The sequence below is a fragment of the Argentina silus genome (assembly GCF_951799395.1).
Source record: "Argentina silus genome assembly, chromosome: 21".
In the NCBI taxonomy this organism is placed as follows: Eukaryota; Metazoa; Chordata; class Actinopteri; order Argentiniformes; family Argentinidae; genus Argentina; species Argentina silus.
This window is the reverse complement of record NC_139675.1, coordinates 7,836,191-7,855,730: the sequence shown is the minus strand read 5'-3', so window position 1 is coordinate 7,855,730 and position 19,540 is coordinate 7,836,191. Positions and strand designations below refer to the sequence as shown.

The 19,540-nt window shown below is 42.9% G+C and overlaps 2 protein-coding genes and 1 pseudogene across 3 annotated transcripts in view; 1 reads left to right on the top strand and 2 right to left on the bottom strand.

Annotated features, from left to right (window-relative positions):
* The window catches only part of pcdh7a (protocadherin 7a), a 39,965-nt gene extending 39,815 nt beyond the window's left edge, over positions 1-150 (top strand). Inside the window, exon 5 of the mRNA XM_083692939.1 lies at positions 1-150. This exon is cut by the window's left edge and continues 448 nt beyond it. Within this exon, the coding sequence (XP_083549065.1) occupies positions 1-76 (76 nt within the window). The 3' untranslated portion in view covers positions 77-150.
* Positions 151-4,760: 4,610 nt separating this feature from the next.
* LOC310820994 lies at positions 4,761-14,681 on the bottom strand (annotated as a pseudogene). The gene is made up of 15 exons: positions 14,676-14,681; positions 13,679-13,763; positions 12,779-12,910; positions 12,164-12,408; positions 11,452-11,610; positions 11,194-11,311; positions 10,935-11,038; positions 10,587-10,718; positions 7,983-8,067; positions 7,144-7,275; positions 6,418-6,665; positions 5,723-5,881; positions 5,395-5,512; positions 5,136-5,239; positions 4,761-4,913 (listed from the first exon to the last, which is right to left on the bottom strand). The product of its transcript is annotated as an uncharacterized misc_RNA (transcript).
* Positions 14,682-16,193: 1,512 nt separating this feature from the next.
* itln1 (intelectin 1) lies at positions 16,194-19,146 on the bottom strand (the record flags this gene model as incomplete). Its single annotated transcript, XM_083692838.1, has 7 exons — positions 16,194-16,457; positions 16,662-16,768; positions 16,924-17,041; positions 17,164-17,322; positions 17,788-18,035; positions 18,489-18,620; positions 19,140-19,146. The coding sequence occupies 7 exons, from the start codon at positions 19,144-19,146 to the stop codon at positions 16,305-16,307; spliced, it is 924 nt and encodes a 307-aa protein (XP_083548964.1). The 3' UTR covers positions 16,194-16,304.
* Between the last annotated feature and the right edge of the window lie 394 nt (positions 19,147-19,540).

The following is a 19,540-nucleotide window of genomic DNA, read 5'->3' as shown; positions in this document are numbered from 1 at the left end:
ACCACTGACGCGGACGGGAGGGGAGTACAAGACCACGTCGTGCCTCACGCTTTCACGCAGAGAGGTCTACCTGTGAGGGCAGACCAGTGGAACGGTCCTCTGCACCCCTGTTTTGGAAGAATGGATCGTTCCAGGTTTTTTTTCTTTTTTTTTAAAAGACCAGCAGAGGATACAAAAATGATAAAGACTACAGGGGTGGGGGATGGTAGGAATGGGGGGGGGGGGAATGTAAAACAAAAAAAAAAGAGAGAGAGAAAGGACAGGTGTGAACTCCTTGCCAAAAAAAATGTATTCATCAAATGGGAACTTTTGGATGCTAATTAATATTTATATGAGCTTAAGAAGGTTGAGGGTTTGATTATCCCTTCGGGAAAGGAGAGCAGTCACTTTGCTCTGGAGTTATGGATTACAGATATAGATAATGTCTAATCTAAAATTTCTTTTTATAATTAGAAGTAGAGGTCACCCTAAGGCACAGATCTAGAGTCAGATATTCCCCAATGTCCCAGTTTTAACACTATATGAGGGGAAACACACAAGACTGACCTGAGATTAGTGTCAAGACCAGGGGAGGCTGGTGGAGGCAGAGATCAGAGGACGGCCTCATTGTAATGCATGGAATAGAATGACAAACGGTATCAAACCAAACGTGTTTAAAACCATTCCTCATTGATTCCATGCATTACAATGAGTCCAGTCCTCCGACTTCTGCCTCCACCAGCCTCCCCTGGTTAAGAGGCTACTTCTTGCTCTTCTTGTTTTATACACTTAATCTTGATCAGATGCATGCCTGACCTCCCACCAGTGGGGGGAGCTGTGGAGAGATGAGAGAGAGACTGAGGAGCCAGCCTAATGCCATAAACGCCTCAGGACCCAACGAGGACAGTCACTGAGGTGACAGAGAACAATATTTAGTCAGAATCTGACCAATCCTAAGGCACGATGTTCAGATGCCACTGAGATCTAACCAATCAAACCAGAGGAACAAAATAAAACAGTGTTAATAAAAATAATTCTATGGATCCAATTTTAATCAATTCAATGTGCGTCGAATGAGTCTAACGTCGATCCTATGGCAACAGGAAGTGACAACAAGATATTAACCACCAATCATTCGACGACGATGATCCAAATCTAACCAATCATGTATGGAGGAGTTTCAGAGTTGCAACCAATCAGGTTCCTTGACTGAGGACAAGAACTGAAAAGATAACTGATTGCAAACATCAGGTATTTTTAAAAAATAAATGCAAAAAGACTAAGAGGGACACAAAAGAAACAGAAATGTGACCGTTTTTTTTTTACAGTTGTGAGTTGTAAGCATTCGGAATACAAGGTTCATAGTATCAGTGCCGCTGTGTTCCAACGACGTTTATCATGATGCTTCTGTCTATGCCTTCTCAACATGAGACTGTATATATCACACACACACACACACACACACACACACACACACACACTTCAACAGATGCACCACTACAGTTTATATGTCATACTTCCCTACTTTCTCACACATGGTTGAAACACAAACACACACACACACACACACACTTACATAGTTTATACAAAGAAGCCATGTAACATAATTCCCCCCTTCACACAAGACATTCAAATGTTTAACACACAGTACGCGTACGCACACACACATCATACTTACAGTACATACACACCGTTCACACAGAAGCAGACCGGCTTTGTCTCATAAGCACATGCCTATACAGAACTGACGAAAATGTACATTCACACACAAACATACACACGTGCAAACACACACACGCACACTGTGTGTGTACTTGTTCTTAACCATACTTTAACATATTGCCTCTGAGAAAACTAGCTGTAGCATTTTGCCTGCTCCCCCCCTCTGCCCCTCCCCCCCCAACTCCACCCCCCCCCCTCCACCCTCTGCCCCCCCTCAAGTTAGTATCTAAGCATAAAATATATTTGAATAATTATTCATCTCTCAGACTGCTAATGACTTATGGGGAAGGGGGGGGGGGGTGCGGGAGGAGCTTAAAGGGAATTTTGATTACATCTATATAACAATATACTGTACATTTAGGAATATTAAATATTCCTCTAACTCTCTAAGTAGGACTCATAGACAAACCAAATTTCTGTAAAAAAAAAAAAAAAAAAAAAGACACTCTGCATGAAAGACAGCTAATGCTAATTAGGTTTTTTTGAAAAACCAGACGCCTTTTTTTGTGATATTACGCCTCTTTGAATACATGTGTACTGTATGTGTGTGTGTAAAGGGGGGGAGGTGTGGGGAGGGGGGTGAGGGGGGTGTCAGGGTCAGGGTTGGGGTTTGGGGGCATCAATTGTTAAATTGAGGCCTGGAGTGAGAGAGAGATAGCAACCCTTATTCAAGTTGTCCTGCTAAAAGTTACAGACTCAACACAGCTGACTTCAAAATAAAATAAACATTGTGGTGGACATGGGAGGCTGGTGGAGATAGGAATCGGAGGACACGTGTTTGGTACCATTCCTCATTACGCTCCATGTATTACAATGAGTCCGTCCCCCGATTTCTACCTCCACCAGCCTCCCCAGGTATCCTCAAACCATCCAGACTGGTTGCTCCTCTCCCTGTGTTCACTTTGGCCATGCTGTGCATCCAACACACTGCATTTGACCCCCCACCCTCCACTCACCCCCCCACCCCCCATCCTTCTCCTAACCTGTGGTTGTGATTGGTGGACTGGACTCGTCCTGAGCACTGATGTCACAATGAGCCGCAAGTTTGCCCCAGATGTTCCATAGTTCCAGAGCTTCACTGTTGGAACCTTGAAAAAAATAAAATGCTCAAAAGGGGATTGGTCAAGCAATGCCAACGTCCTACAGGGTCTTTCCAGCTCACACACACACACACACACACACACACACACACACACACACACACACACACACACACACACACACACACACACACACACACACACACACACACACACACACACACGCATTCACACACACGCAAGCACTGAGCCCTGAGCCTGTTCAAAAGCATGGGAATAGTCCGTTCCTCCCCTGCCGAAGGACAAAAAGAAATCCCAGAGCTGGCCTCTACGGCCTGCCGGATCTGGACTGAGGAACTTAGGCCCGGACATGGATGAGAGACAGCTGACTGATTCAGCCCTTCCTTTCTATGGGGACGATGTTTTCTTGGGAGTCAAAGTGCTGTTTTAAGGCAGTCCCATATATAACTGCACCTTTCTGGCCCCTAGCAGGACGAACAGGGACTGAGAACACAAATCTGTGTGGTTGTGTGTCTTTTTTATATTGCATGTTTAATGACAAATTGATTCACTTATAGCAAAATGGAGAGAAAGAGAGAGAGAGAACAACTGAAGGAAGGGGATGATATTGACTTTCTCCTGTCAAGACTTTTTTTTCACTTATCGGGACACTTGTCTAATGGGTTGACTTCCGCTCCGTCTTCAGATAACCACAGAACTTGGAACATAGAACTGTAGAACACAGAACTCTGAACACGGAAGTGTAGAACAGGGAACTCAGAACGATAAAGGACAACGGCATGTTTAAGGTCTTCAATTCTGCACTTAAAAGAAAAAAAAATGAAAAAACATGTTTTTTGTTTTGTTTTTTTATTTCTCTTGATTCTTTGTTTGGTTACGGCGGGAGCGGTTCGAATCTTCGCCACTCTCATGTTCTAATTCATGAACTAACTGCATTTGTTGTGATGGAGATGACGAGTTGTTGCCGGGCAGTTTGCTATGATGACACATGTAAAAGTTTGACTTTGACATTAAAGGCTCGTTCAAACTTCTGAGGTGGAGAGTATTTACTGTTATGAAGGACCTGGGAAATTGTTGACTTCCACATGTAATTCAAAGCTTATCCTCAAGGTGGCACTGCTATGGCGTAGAGCCGTCGGTGTGTCAGATATTCTGAGAATGGTAGCCACGTGAATCCGCCACGTCGAGGCAGGTCTCTCTCTCTCTCTCTCTCTCTCTCTCTCTCTCTGTGTGTGTGTGTGTGTGTGTGTCAACACAAACGTCACAAACTTTCGATTTACTCAATCACATAAAGTTTGATACATTAAACCCCAGCCTGACTGATTAAAGTACATGCAGTGAAGTGTGAGGGGAAAGCACCTACAAACCAGTCGAGGCTGGTGGAGGTAGAAATCAGAGGACGGGCTCATTGTAATGCATGGAATGCAATGAGGAATGGTATCAAACACGCGTACCATTCCCAATTCCATTTTTTTGCATTACAATGAGCCAGTCCTTTGTCCTTCTGCCTCCACCCTGCTACAAACAATGCAATTTCTTCTTCTTTTAATCACCAGCAGTGTCGTCTGTAGATCAAGGTTGCACAGAAGTAACTGAGAATTGAAATGTATGCTGCACCTTTTTATTGATCTTTTGTTGGTGCAATTTGTCACAAACAAACTGATTTGACAATCTGCAGTGAAACAAATGCACATAGAAAGGAGGAGGAAAACAGATAAATGGTTGATTACAACAAAAGTCATAGAATTGATTAGATACCACAACATTGATTTTATAGCTTTGATTTTCACTTCTTAATCTCTTCCTGGATCAACATTGCCCCCTACTGGCCAACAATCTGCATTGCAGCAGACAACACTCACCTTTTTTCCTTCTCAACTATTTCTGAAATCATGTGTTTGATCATTTTTTGTCTGAAATATTTTGATTTTGCCAATCAAAGGCATGAATTTTCCCTGATCAGAATACAACATTTCACAGGATCTCACTCTTGGAATGTCAGCGGTAGAAGAGCAACACAGCTGCCTCAGTGATCTCCTTTGATGCACTACAGCCGGAGTTGGTGCCGTAGCCATCCCAGTCAAAGGAAGCAAAGTCACCACACTGTTTAGGGGCGGCCTCTGGGAAGTGTCCACCACCACCAATACAGTACTGCATACATACACACACACACACACACACACACACACACACACACACACAAGGAATGAGAGAAACACACATACACAGTGGGTATGAAGCAAACAAACGTGCATGTACATTCACTGGCCTTCACAGGCACAGGCACAGGCGCACGCACACGCACACGCACACACACACACACACTTTGCATTATTCACAAAATGTCTCTTGTAGGGTTACATGTTGACTCACATGTTCAGGGTTACAGCCAGTAGGTTTGACACCAGAGCAGATGGCCATGGCGGCCCGTTCGTTATTTATCGCTCTGAATGTGATGAAGCCTGGCTGGATTTCACCTTTAATAGAATCACACCATTTGTATTCACAACTCACAAACATTGAGCATGCAGCTGGGTATTAAAGGAGCATGTTGCACCTTGTGGCCACCAGGGGTCGCTAAAGCTACATGGTGTTCCTTTAGGTTAAATGTTGTTCTTTAAGAGCATCATACCTCTTGAATTGGGTCCGTAAAAGTTTCTGGTGGTCTCCTCGTCTCCATGGTCGTACACTATGGGGATGGCAGGGCCTTTGTTGCTGCACGAACCCACGTTGTATCTCACTGGGTAGCGCTGGAATACAGGACACAACCTGTGTCAGGTCATAAGCCAAGGAAATATGGCTGCGTCTGTGTGTGTGTGTGTGTGTGTGTGTGTGTGTGTGTGTGTGTGTGTGTGTGTGTGTGTGTGTGTGTGTGTGTGTGTGTGTGCGTGCGTGCGTGCGTGCGTGCGTGCGTGCGTGCGTGCGGGTTTAAGGGAGATAGTGAGACAGTGAGATCGTACCTTGAAGAGCTGATAGAGGTTTCCTCCATGTAAAGTGAGGAAGCGTCTCTCTGTGTGGTAGCGTAGGATGGAGGCCAGGTTCCAGTGTTCCAGGGGGGAGTTGTTCGGAACGTGCCACACCGACACGTCCTCTGCTCTGATGTCATAATACCCAGGATTCTGAGGGGAAAACAGGAAGTGTGGATTAGCATCTTTATAAGGTCTGTTATTTAGCCCAACAATGTTATGACTAAAGGTAATTGCAGACCAGGTGTGCACCAGTGGAGGCTGCTGGTGGCTTTACAATGAGCCTGTCCTCCAATTTCTACCTACACGACCCTCCCAATTCCAATTCCAATTCCATCTTGGGACTGATGGTGTAAACGCATGAAGGTGCAATGCATTTGACTCTTGAGAATTACATTTTGTATCAGTATCCCTATTTAACAAAACGGTTATTATTATTTTTTTTACTTTCGTGAATTTGACTGAACCTCATGCAAACACTCCAGCACAGCAGGTGAATGACCAACATTTAGATCTAGGCCCACTCAAAACACAGAAGATGGAAGATGGTTGACTACAAAATACTCCCCATATAATCATAGTTGAATTAAGGGGGTGCACCCTCTAGTGTTACAACTCTATGGTATAAGTTGATCAAACATTTGACCGTGCCATTAGTCTTTCTGCTGTTTCAAGTGGAGCTGCTCTACCTTGAAGTCATCAGAGGTGGCGCCGTCTGGTGTTCCGAAGGTAGCTCTGTTGGCCCAGTTCCCGTCCCCGTCTGGCAGGTTGGGGTTATTACCCTGCTGGCTGGACCAACGGTCACCCGTCGTGCACTTCCCATACATGTTGTTCTCGTGCACGCTCGCCACGAGTGTCCAGCCGCCGCCCGCCGTGGTCATGTCACAGAACGTCTGGTAGACCACCCCGCTGGCCGTGGTCAGGTAGTACAGCCCGTCTGAGAGACAGAGGTTCAAATTAAGCGACATCCCAAAGTTGCTGTGCTCCAATAATGGCAATCTCTGCAGATTTGCATTTAACAGATTACGGTGGTTCCAATATTCAAGTTCTTACATTTTGAAATAAAACATTTCCAAATACATTTTTGAGAGAGCAAGAGAGTCGTCGTCTTCTTCTTTATTTATATATATTTATATATATATATATATATATATATATATATATATATATATATATATATATATATATAATGTATAATTTATGGGTATTTATAAAATAAATCAAAAATAAAGTCCTTGAGAAACTGTACCATTTATACTTGTTTGTAAAGACATAACTATTGATCTCATTCTTGATCTTTTCTCTTCCACCAATCAATACCACTGGGTGGCGACAGATACACAGTATAGAGTACAAAGGCATGGATCAGTGTCACAGATTGATCAGGTATCATTCCACAAGAACGTGTCCCTTACCTTCATGTTGTTCATATCTGTCCTTTATTTCCTTACAGCTCCTGGCAACAAAATGGGTCCTGTTCCTCAGCTTCTCCAAAAGGTGAAAGTTTGTTCTGGCAACTACTCGTACCCCTGCATTCCTGACAACTTCTGAAAATATTTAAGAAAATATGGAGGTCATTGTGTGTGTGTGTGTGTGTGTGTGTGTGTGTGTGTGTGTGTCAATGTCAAGTTTAATTATCGGCTGTGGAGCAACTAAAAAAAAAAAATTAGATCAGTTTACATGAGTGGAGAAAGACGTGTTAACAATATCAACAACATGGTTTGGTATCGGTAAGCTTTGTGCATCATTACAACATGCATTTAAATATATTATATTGCTGGACATTATTAACAAGCCATAGAGGTGCAATCTCATACCAGGATGAGAAATGGTTGTGGGTGACACGTGTTGCACCATCACTAGCGGTACCAGGAGGAGAAGGAGGAGGAGGAGGAGGAGAGGAGAGGAGAGGAGAGCTGCTCGTCATGTCTGTCAGACCAGGGGAGAAGAGATCCATCAGCCAATCACAGAATACATACTGTCAGATACACCCTTAACGGAGGCTTATACATACACCCTTGTACCTTTCGTGTTCTTTTTCGTATTTTATTTATTTAGGATTTGCACACACATAATAACAAATGAAAGATTAAATTAAAAGAAAAGTCAAATTGTGCAGATGAGGTTAAGAAACCCGGTAATGCTTGTTGAGGCCTTCCCTTAAAAGTAACAGAATACCAGGTCTCTTGAAAAACAGACTCTCTCAATGAGACTAACCTGGATAAATAAAAGGTCAAATAAAACAAGTGTTTACCTGCAGTGTTGAGGTGGTCTCGGAGAAGTACCTGTCGAGTGTTTGTGTCCAGGTGGAGGTGTGATGCCGACCCCAGGCGACGCTTCTATTTATATCCATCAGTCACCTATCACACACCCACGTGCTCTTGTCTGCTGTGTCTGAGTGGTAAAACTGTAAACAAGGAAGTATTGTAATCAATAATCATTGTATTTGATGGTATTTACAGGAAAGTTCTCCCACAACAGAGGGGGGGGGGGGGTGTTGGGATGCAATTCCTGCAATTCCAATAGTCACGTTGTGATTATTTGCGACCTCATTAACTTGGATTTTATTGATATTCACATCATAATGCAGTCATAATAAAGATTACAAGAGCCATACTTTAACCTTGATTGATATTGCTCTTGCACGTGTATTTCTTAAAACAGTTTAGGGCTTTATGTTTTCAAGAATCCAATTCATTCAAATAGTCACGTTGTGATGTTTATCACGTCGTAATAAAGATAGCCTTCCTGGTTGATTATCAGAAAAGGTTAATTTGAGAGTAAAGGTCATCGGAGGCTCGGCTGGGTCTGGCACCAGACTATATTTCTCTGTGTGTGTGTGTGTGTGTGTGTGTGTGTGTGTGTGTGTGTGTGTGTGTGTGTGTGTGTTTGTGAGGGAGATGGCATGAGGGAGATTAGAGGTACTTTTAGGTGGAATACATTCAGCACATTAGTTATAGTACGTTACTGTACTTTTCCTCAAGTGATGAATGAAAGGTCAAGGAAATAAAGGCTTTATCTGTGAAGATGGCATCAGTGGCAGAATCTAGTCACGATGGGCCTGGGTGCAAAGAGTCCAAATCCCTGCCTCTGACATGCTCAGTCGTGTGGTATAAGCAGCAACGTTTCAATGTGTCAACATTTCCTGAATTTAGATTCCTCCTGTTATCTTTTTGGGTTAGATCACCCCTGCCCTGACTGACCTCCATGTTTAGGGTTAGGGTTAGGGTTTCATCACCCCTGCCCTGACTGACCTCCATGTTTAATATCATTGGACGATGGGCACCCCATTTCAAAATGTTCATCATTTCTTGCACCAGAGCCTGGAATCGAAATACATTCAATTATGATTAGTTTTCGCGCGGATCGGCACATCCTACTGGAAACTTTAAATTACAAAAAATTACCTGTTTGCCAAAGTCTACACCCCCCCCCCCCCCCCTTGCTGTGGCTCTCCTAAAACCAGCTCATATACAAACATTTCACCAAGTTACTGAATAAGTTCAATTGAGTCCATCTGAGTGCAAGGATGATGATTCAAACTTGTTTTTGAATGTTTAACCTCGTCTTTGCAGGGTCAAAGTCCCCTCTCACTGCATTATCAGTGTTTTTATTGTTTGTTTTTTTTAAATTATTTTCAAATGTTAAATATAACAGGCTTAATGTAGACTATACTGTATAGCTATAGGTAGATACTGTAGATTTTTGGCTTTAAGCACCTGACATCCCCGGAAATCTGTTCCAAACGCTTTTGCAAGTTTTGCAGGAAATGCATTTTTAAGTGCCAGAGTGATAAGGAACATGTCTAACATGTTTCCAGGGTTAGAGTTAGTGGGGGGGGGGGGGGGGGGGTGGGGGTGGGGGGGGGGGGGGTGGGACAGACAGAATTGTTGGACACAGGAAATGTATGCAGATCGTTGGGGGAGGGGGGAATAATGTACATGTGCCGGACTTCACCATGCCGAACGACAGTTTAGCCAAACTACATGATCTGGCATAATTCTACACTGGCAGACAATGCTGCATTATAGAGTTACATTAATGTATAATCTGCAATATTAACACCTGTTCAACGGACATTTGTGTTAATGATTAATTAATTATCGTGTGTGTCTGTATTTTGAGTGCCTTGACATTGCATTGAAAAAGGCTGTTTTTCCTATTGTTACTGAATGTTTCTCAAAGCCGTTTGGCACGTCTACTCGAGGAGTGACAGACTATATATAGGCCAATTGTCAGAAACATCCTTTCAGCCATTTTCATTCAAACAGATTGTGTTAAAATGTAGCATTTTTAGAGCAAATGTTTTGCCCCACAATAACTAAAAATAAGCAAACTTTGTTTACAACGAGAGTCCCCTGGAAAATGTGGTAGTAACAAAGTAGTGCACTGAAATGTCTAGACGTTTTAATGTGTTGCGGCTTTCAGTAAAGTCCATCTTTTGCATTTTTGCCTTCCCATATTAAGTCAATGGATAACATGTCTATGCTAATCGATAGTAAATACATTAGTTAACATACTCAGACAAATGTAAGCAACATTACGATGACCTATATCAACCAAATAAGAACCTAGATAGGCTATTCTTCTGAAAACAGTCCACTGTACAGTCTATTACCTCTCTGAAGAGTAAGTACAGTATTAGGCTGTTTGAGAGATGCAAACAACATGCCCAGGTTAGCCTTTGTGGTTTGAGGTCTTTTTTTTACAAAAGTATAAACAATATAAACAAACAATCGATATTTACATGGATTTGATGGCATTGACTGGTTCTAAAAAAAATAAAATTGTGATGAAATGCTTTTACAACATCCCCAGAGGGAAGTTAATGTGGACTTCAGCGGTAGAAGAGCAACACAGCTGCCTCAGTGATCTCCTTTGATGCACTCCAGCCGGCGTTGGTGCCGTAGCCATCCCAGTCAAAGGAAGCAAAGTCACCACACTGTTTAGGGGCGGCCTCTGGGAAGTGTCCACCACCACCAATACAGTACTGCATACACACACACACACACACACACACACACACACACACACAAGGAATGAGAGAAACACACATACACAGTGGGTATGAAGCAAACAAACGTGCATGTACATTCACTGGCCTTCACAGGCACAGGCGCACGCACGCACGCACGCACACACACACACACACACACACTTTGCATTATTCACAAAATGTCTCTTGTGGGGTTACATGTTGACTCACCTGTTCAGTGTTACAGCCAGTAGGTTTGACACCAGAGCAGATGGCCGATGCGGCCCGTTCGTAATTTATCGCTCTGAATGTGATGAAGCCTGGCTGGAGTTCACCTTTAATAGAATCACACCATTTGTATTCACAACTCACAAACATTGAGCATGCAGCTGGGTATTAAAGGAGATTGTTGCACCTTGTGGCCAGCAGGGGTCGCTAAAGCTACATGGTGTTCCTTTAGGTTAAATGTTGTTCTTTAAGAGCATCATACCTCTTGAATTGGGTCCGTAAAAGTTTCTGGTGGTCTCCTCGTCTCCATGGTCGTACACTATGGGGATGGCAGGGCCTTTGTTGCTGCACGAACCCACGTTGTATCTCACTGGGTAGCGCTGGAATACAGGACACAACCTGTGTCAGGTCATAAACCAAGGAAATATGGCTGCGTGTGTGTGTGTGTGTGTGTGTGTGTGTGTGTGTGTGTGTGTGTGTGTGTGGGTTTAAGGGAGATAGTGAGACAGTGAGATCGTACCTTGAAGAGCTGATAGAGGTTTCCTCCATGTAAAGTGAGGAAGCGTCTCTCTGTGTGGTAGCGTAGGATGGAGGCCAGGTTCCAGTGTTCCAGGGGGGAGTTGTTCGGAACGTGCCACACCGACACGTCCTCTGCTCTGATGTCATAATACCCAGGATTCTGAGGGGAAAACAGGAAGTGTGGATTAGCGTCTTTATAAGGTCTGTTATTTAGCCCAACAATGTTATGACTAAAGGTAATTGCAGACCAGGTGTGCACCAGTGGAGGCTGCTGGTGGCTGTACAATGAGCCTGTCCTCCAATTTCTACCTACACGACCCTCCCAATTCCAATTCCAATTCCAATTCCATCTTGGGACTGATGGTGTAAACGCATGAAGGTGCAATGCATTTGACTCTTGAGAATTACATTTTGTATCTGTATCCCTATTTAACAAAACTGTTTTTTTTTGTTTTTTTTTGTTTTTTTTACTTTCGTGAATTTGACTGAACCTTATCCGAACACTCCAGCACAGCAGGTGAATGACCAAAATTTAGATCTAGGCCCACTCAAAACACAGAAGATGGAAGATGGTTGACTACAAAATACTCCCCATATAATCATAGTTGAATTAAGGGGGTGCACCCTCTAGTGTCACAACTCTATGGTATAAGTTGATCAAACATTTGACCGTGCCATTAGTCTTTCTGCTGTTTCAAGTGGAGCTGCTCTACCTTGAAGTCATCAGAGGTGGCGCCGTCTGGTGTTCCGAAGGTAGCTCTGTTGGCCCAGTTCCCGTCCCCGTCTGGCAGGTTGGGGTTACTACCCTGCTGGCTGGACCAACGGTCACCCGTCGTGCACTTCCCATACATGTTCTCGTGCACGCTCGCCACGAGTGTCCAGCCGCCGCCCGCCGTGGTCATGTCACAGAACGTCTGGTAGACCACCCCGCTGGCCGTGGTCAGGTAGTACAGCCCGTCTGAGAGACAGAGGTTCAAATTAAGCGACATCCCAAAGTTGCTGTGCTCCAATAATGGCAATCGCTGCAGATTTGCATTTAACAGATTACGGTGGTTCCAATATTCAAGTTCTTACATTTTCAAATAAAACATATATATATTATAAATGTATAATTTATGGGTATTTATAAAATAAAATAAATAAAGTCCTTGAGAAACTGTACCATTTATACTTGTTTGTAAAGACATAACTATTGATCTCATTCTTGATCTTTTCTCTTCCACCAATCAATACCACTGGGTGGCGACAGATACACAGTATAGAGTACAAAGGCATGGATCAGTGTCACAGATTGATCAGGTATCATTCCACAAGAACGTGTCCCTTACCTTCATGTTGTTCATATCTGTCCTTTATTTCCTTTCAGCTCCTGGCAACAAAATGGGTCCTGTTTCTCAGCTTCTCCAAAAGGTGAAAGTTTGTTCTGGCAACTACTCGTACCCCTGTATTCCTGACAACTTCTGAAAATATTTAAGAAAATATGGAGGTCATTGTGTATGTGTGTGTGTGCGTGTGCGTGTGTGTGTGTGTGTGTGTGTGTGTGTGTGTGTGTGTGTGTGTGTGTGTGTGTGTGTCAATGTCAATGTCTTGTAAGTTTAATTATCGGCTGTGGAGCAACTAAAAAATAATAATTAGATCAGTTTACATGAGTGGAGAAAGACGTGTTAACAATATCAACAACATGGTTTGGTATCGGTAAGCTTTATGCATCATTACAACATGCATTTAAATATATTATATTGCTGGACATTATTAACAAGCCATAGAGGTGCAATCTCATACCAGGATGAGAAATGGTTGTGGGTGACACGTGTTGCACCATCACTAGCGGTACCAGGAGGAGAAGGAGGAGGAGGAGGAGGAGGAGAGGAGGAGAGGAGAGGAGGGGAGAGCTGCTCGTCATGTCTGTCAAACCAGGGGAGAACAGATCCATCAGCCAATCACAGAATACATACTGTCAGATACACCCTTAACGGAGGCTTATACATACAACCTTGTACCTTTCATGTTCTTTTTCGTATTTTATTTATTTAGGATTTGCACACACATAATAACAAATGAAAGATTAAATTAAAATAAGAGGCAAATTGTGCATATGAGGTTAAGAAACCCGGTAATGCTTGTTGAGGTCTTCCCTTAAAAGTAACAGAATACCAGGTCTCTTGAAAAACACTCTCTCAATGAGACTAACCTGGATAAACAAAAGGTCAAATAAAACAAGTGTTTACCTGCAGTGTTGAGGTGGTCTCGGAGAAGTACCTGTCGAGTGTTTGTGTCCAGGTGGAGGTGTGATGCCGACCGCAGGCGACGCTTCTATTTATATCCATCAGTCACCTATCACACACCCACGTGCTCTTGTCTGCTGTGTCTGAGCGGTAAAACTGTAAACAAGGAAGTATTGTAATCAATAATCATTGTATTTGATGGTATTTACAGGAAAGTTCTCCCACAACAGAGGGGGGGGGGGGGGTGTTGGGATGCAATTCCTGCAATTCCAATAGTCACGTTGTGATTATTTGCGACCTCATTAACTTGGATTTTATTGATATTCACATCATAATGCAGTCATAATAAAGATTACAAGAGCCATACTTTAACCTTGATTGATATTGCTCTTGCACGTGTATTTCTTAAAACAGTTTAGGGCTTTATGTTTTCAAGAATCCAATTCATTCAAATAGTCACGTTGTGATGTTTATCACGTCGTAATAAAGATAGCCTTCCTGGTTGATTATCAGAAAAGGTTAATTTGAGAGTAAAGGTCATCGGAGGCTCGGCTGGGTCTGGCACCAGACTATATTTCTCTGTGTGTGTGTGTGTGTGTGTGTGTGTGTGTGTGTTTGTGTGTGTGTGTGTGTGTTTGAGAGGGAGATGGCATGAGGGAGATTAGAGGTACTTTTAGGTGGAATACATTCAGCACATTAGTTATAGTACGTTACTGTACTTTTCCTCAAGTGATGAATGAAAGGTCAAGGAAATAAAGGCTTTATCTGTGAAGATGGCATCAGTGGCAGAATCTAGTCACGATGGGCCTGGGTGCAAAGAGTCCAAATCCCTGCCTCTGACATGCTCAGTCGTGTGATATAAGCAGCAACGTTTCAATGTGTCAACATTTCCTGAATTTAGATTCCTCCTGTTATCTTTTTGGGTTAGGGTTAGATCACCCCTGCCCTGACTGACCTCCATGTTTAGGGTTAGGGTTAGATCACCCCTGCCCTGACTGACCTCCATGTTTAATATCATTGGACGATGGGCACCCCATTTCAAAATGTTCATCATTTCTTGCACCAGAGCCTGGAATCGAAATACATTCAATTATGATTAGTTTTCGCGCGGATCGGCACATCCTACTGGAAACTTTAAATTACAAAAAATTACCTGTTTGCCAAAGTCTACACCCCCCCCCCCCCCCCCCCCCTTGCTGTGGCTCTCCTAAAACCAGCTCATATACAAACATTTCACCAAGTTACTGAATAAGTTCAATTGAGTCCATCTGAGTGCAAGGATGATGATTCAAACTTATTTTTGAATGTTTAACCTCGTCTTTGAAGGGTCAAAGTCCCCTCTCACTGCATTATCAGTGGGTTTTTTATATATTTTTTTAAATTATTTTCAAATGTTAAATATAACAGGCTTAATGTAGACTATACTGTATAGCTATAGGTAGATACTGTAGATTTTTGGCTTTAAGCACCTGACACCCCAGAAATGTGTTCCAAACGCTTTTGCAAGTTTTGCAGGAAATGCATTTTTAAGTGCCAGAGTGATAAGGAACATGTCTAACATGTTTCCAGGGTTAGAGTTAGTGGGGGTGGGGGGGGGGGGGGGGGGGGGGGGACAGACAGAATTGTTGGACACAGGAAATGTATGCAGATCGTTGGGGGAGGGGGGAATAATGTACATGTGCCGGACTTCACCATGCCGAACGACAGTTTAGCCAAACTACATGATCTGGCATAATTCTACACTGGCAGACAATGCTGCATTATAGAGTTACATTAATGTATAATCTGCAATATTAACACCTGTTCAACGGACATTTGTGTTAATGATTAATTAATTATCGTGTGTCTCTGTATTTTGAGTGCCTTGACATTGCATTGAAAAAGGCTGTTTTTCCTATTGTTACTGAATGTTTCTCAAAGCCGTTTGGCACGTCTACTTGAGGAGTGACAGACTATATATAGGCCAATTGTCAGAAACATCCTTTCAGCCATTTTCATTCAAACAGATTGTGTTAAAATGTAGCATTTTTAGAGCAAATGTTTTGCCCCACAATAACTAATAATAAGCAAACTTTGTTTACAACGAGAGTCCCCTGAAAAATGTGGGAGTAACAAAGTAGTGCACTGAAATGTCTAGAAGTTTTAATGTGTTGCGGCTTTCATTAAAGTCCATCTTTTGCATTTTTGCCTTCCCATATTAAGTCAATGGATAACATGTCTATGCTAATCGATAGTAAATACATTACAACATTAGTTAACATACTCAGACAAATGTAAGCAACATTACGATGACCTATATCAACCAAATAAGAACCTAGAGAGGCTATTCTTCTGAAAACAGTCCACTGTACAGTCTATTACCTCTCTGAAGAGTAAGTACAGTATTAGGCTGTTTGAGAGATGCAAACAACATGCCCAGGTTAGCCTTTGTGGTTTGATGTACAGTAGCCCAACAAAGCTACTGTAGCAGGAGCCATCGGTCAGATTTAGTCTTTTTTTACAAAAGTATAAACAATATAAACAAACAATCGATATTTACATGGATTTGATGGCATTGACTGGTTCTAAAAAAAATACAATTGTGATGAAATGCTTTCACAACATCCCCATAGGGAAGTTAATGTGGTCTTCAGCGGTAGAAGAGCAACACAGCTGCCTCAGTGATCTCCTTTGATGAACTCCAGCCGGCGTTGGTGCCGTAGCCATCCCAGTCAAAGGAAGCAAAGTCACCACACTGTTTAGGGGCGCCCTGTGGGAAGTGTCCACCACCACCAATACAGTACTGCATACACACACACACACACACACACACACACAAGGAATGAGAGAAACACACATACACAGTGGGTATGAAGCAAACAAACGTGCATGTACATTCACTGGCCATCACAGGCACAGGCGCACGCACGCACGCACGCACACACACACACACACACACTTTGCATTATTCACAAAATGTCTCTTGTGGGGTTACATGTTGACTCACATGTTCAGTGTTACAGCCAGTAGTAGGTTTGACACCAGAGCAGATGGCCGATGCGGCCCGTTCGTAATTTATCGCTCTGAATGTGATGAAGCCTGGCTGGAATTCACCTTTAATAGAATCACACCATTTGTATTCACAACTCACAAACATTGAGCATGCAGCTGGGTATTAAAGGAGCCTGTTGCACCTTGTGGCCACCAGGGGTCGCTAAAGCTACATGGTGTTCCTTTAGGTTAAATGTTGTTCTTTAAGAGCATCATACCTCTTAGATTGGGTCCGTAAAAGTTTCTGGTGGTCTCCTCGTCTCCGTGGTCGTACACTATGGGGATGGCAGGGCCTCTGTTGCTGCACGAACCCACGTTGTATCTCACTGGGTAGCGCTGGAATACAGGACACAACCTGTGTCAGGTCATAAGCCAAGGAAATATGGCTGCGTCTGTGTGTGTGTGTGTGCGTGCGTGCGTGCGGGTTTAAGGGAGATAGTGAGACAGTGAGATCGTACCTTGAAGAGCTGATAGAGGTTTCCTCCATGTAAAGTGAGGAAGCGTCTCTCTGTGTGGTAGCGTAGGATGGAGGCCAGGTTCCAGTGTTCCAGGGGGGAGTTGTTCGGAACGTGCCACACCGACACGTCCTCTGCTCTGATGTCATAATACCCAGGATTCTGAGGGGAAAACAGGAAGTGTGGATTAGCGTCTTTATAAGGTCTGTTATTTAGCCCAACAATGTTATGACTAAAGGTAATTGCAGACCAGGTGTGCACCAGTGGAGGCTGCTGGTGGCTTTACAATGAGCCTGTCCTCCAATTTCTACCTACACGACCCTCCCAATTCCAATTCCAATTCCATCTTGGGACTGATGGTGTAAACGCATGAAGGTGCAATGCATTTGACTCTTGAGAATTACATTTTGTATCAGTATCCCTATTTAACAAAACGGTTATTATTATTATTTTTATTGTTTTTACTTTCGTGAATTTGACTGAACCTCATCCTACAAAATACTCCCCATGTAATCATAGTTGAATTAAGGGGGTGCACCCTCTAGTGTTACAACTCTATGGTATAAGTTGATCAAACATTTCACCATGCCATTAGTCTTTCTGCTGTTTCAAGTGGAGCTGCTCTACCTTGAAGTCATCAGAGGTGGCGCCATCTGGTGTTCCGAAGGTAGCTCTGTTGGCCCAGTTCCCGTCCCCGTCTGGCAGGTTGGGGTTACTACCCTGCTGGCTGGACCAACGGTCACCCGTCGTGCACTTCCCATACATGTTGTTCTCGTGCACGCTCGCCACGAGTGTCCAGCCGCCGCCCGCCGTGGTCATGTCACAGAACGTCTGGTAGACCACCCCGCTGGCCGTGGTCAGGTAGTACAGCCCGTCTGAGAGACAGAGGTTCAAATTAAGCGACATCCCAAAGTTGCTGTGCTCCAATAATGGCAATCGCTGCAGATTTGCATTTAACAGATTACGGTGGTTCCAATATTCAAGTTCTTACATTTTCAAATAAAACATTTTTGAGAGAGCAAGAGAGTCGTCTTCTTCTTTATTTATATATATATATATATATATATATATATATATATATATATATATATATATATAATAAATGTATAATTTATGGGTATTTATAAAATAAATCAAAAATAAAGTCCTTGAGAAACTGTACCATTTATACTTGTTTGTAAAGACATAACTATTGATCTCATTCTTGATCTTTTCTCTTCCACCAATCAATACCACTGGGTGGCGACAGATACACAGTATAGAGTACAAAGGCATGGATCAGTGTCACAGATTGATCAGGTATCATTCCACAAGAACATGTCCCTTACCTTCATGTTGTTCATAAAGGTCCTTTATTTCCTTACAGCTCCTGGCAACAAAATGGGTCCTGTTTCTCAGCTTCTCCAAAAGGTGAAAGTTTGTTCTGGCAACTACTCGTACCCCTGCATTCCTGACAACTTCTGAAAATATTTAAGAAAATATGGAGGTCATTGTGTATGTGTGTGTGTGCGTGTGCGTGTGCGTGTGCGTGTGTGTGTGTATGTGTGTGTGTGTGTGTGTGTCAATGTCAATGTCTCGTAAGTTTAATTATCGGCTGTGGAGCAACTAAAAAATAATAATTAGATCAGTTTACATGAGTGGAGAAAGACGTGTTAACAATATCAACAACATGGTTTGGTATCGGTAAGCTTTATGCATCATTACAACATGCATTTAAATATATTATATTGCTGGACATTATTAACAAGCCATAGAGGTGCAATCTCATACCAGGATGAGAAATGGTTGTGGGTGACACGTGTTGCACCATCACTAGCGGTACCAGGAGGAGAAGGAGGAGGAGGAGAGGAGGAGAGGAGAGGAGGGGAGAGCTGCTCGTCATGTCTGTCAAACCAGGGGAGAACAGATCCATCAGCCAATCACAGAATACATACTGTCAGATACACCCTTAACGGAGGCTTATACATACAACCTTGTACCTTTCATGTTCTTTTTCGTATTTTATTTATTTAGGATTTGCACACACATAATAACAAATGAAAGATTAAATTAAAATAAGAGGCAAATTGTGCATATGAGGTTAAGAAACCCGGTAATGCTTGTTGAGGTCTTCCCTTAAAAGTAACAGAATACCAGGTCTCTTGAAAAACACTCTCTCAATGAGACTAACCTGGATAAACAAAAGGTCAAATAAAACAAGTGTTTACCTGCAGTGTTGAGGTGGTCTCAGAGAAGTACCTGTCGAGTGTTTGTGTCCAGGTGGAGGTGTGATGCCGACCGCAGGCGACGCTTCTATTTATATCCATCAGTCACCTATCACACACCCACGTGCTCTTGTCTGCTGTGTCTGAGCGGTAAAACTGTAAACAAGGAAGTATTG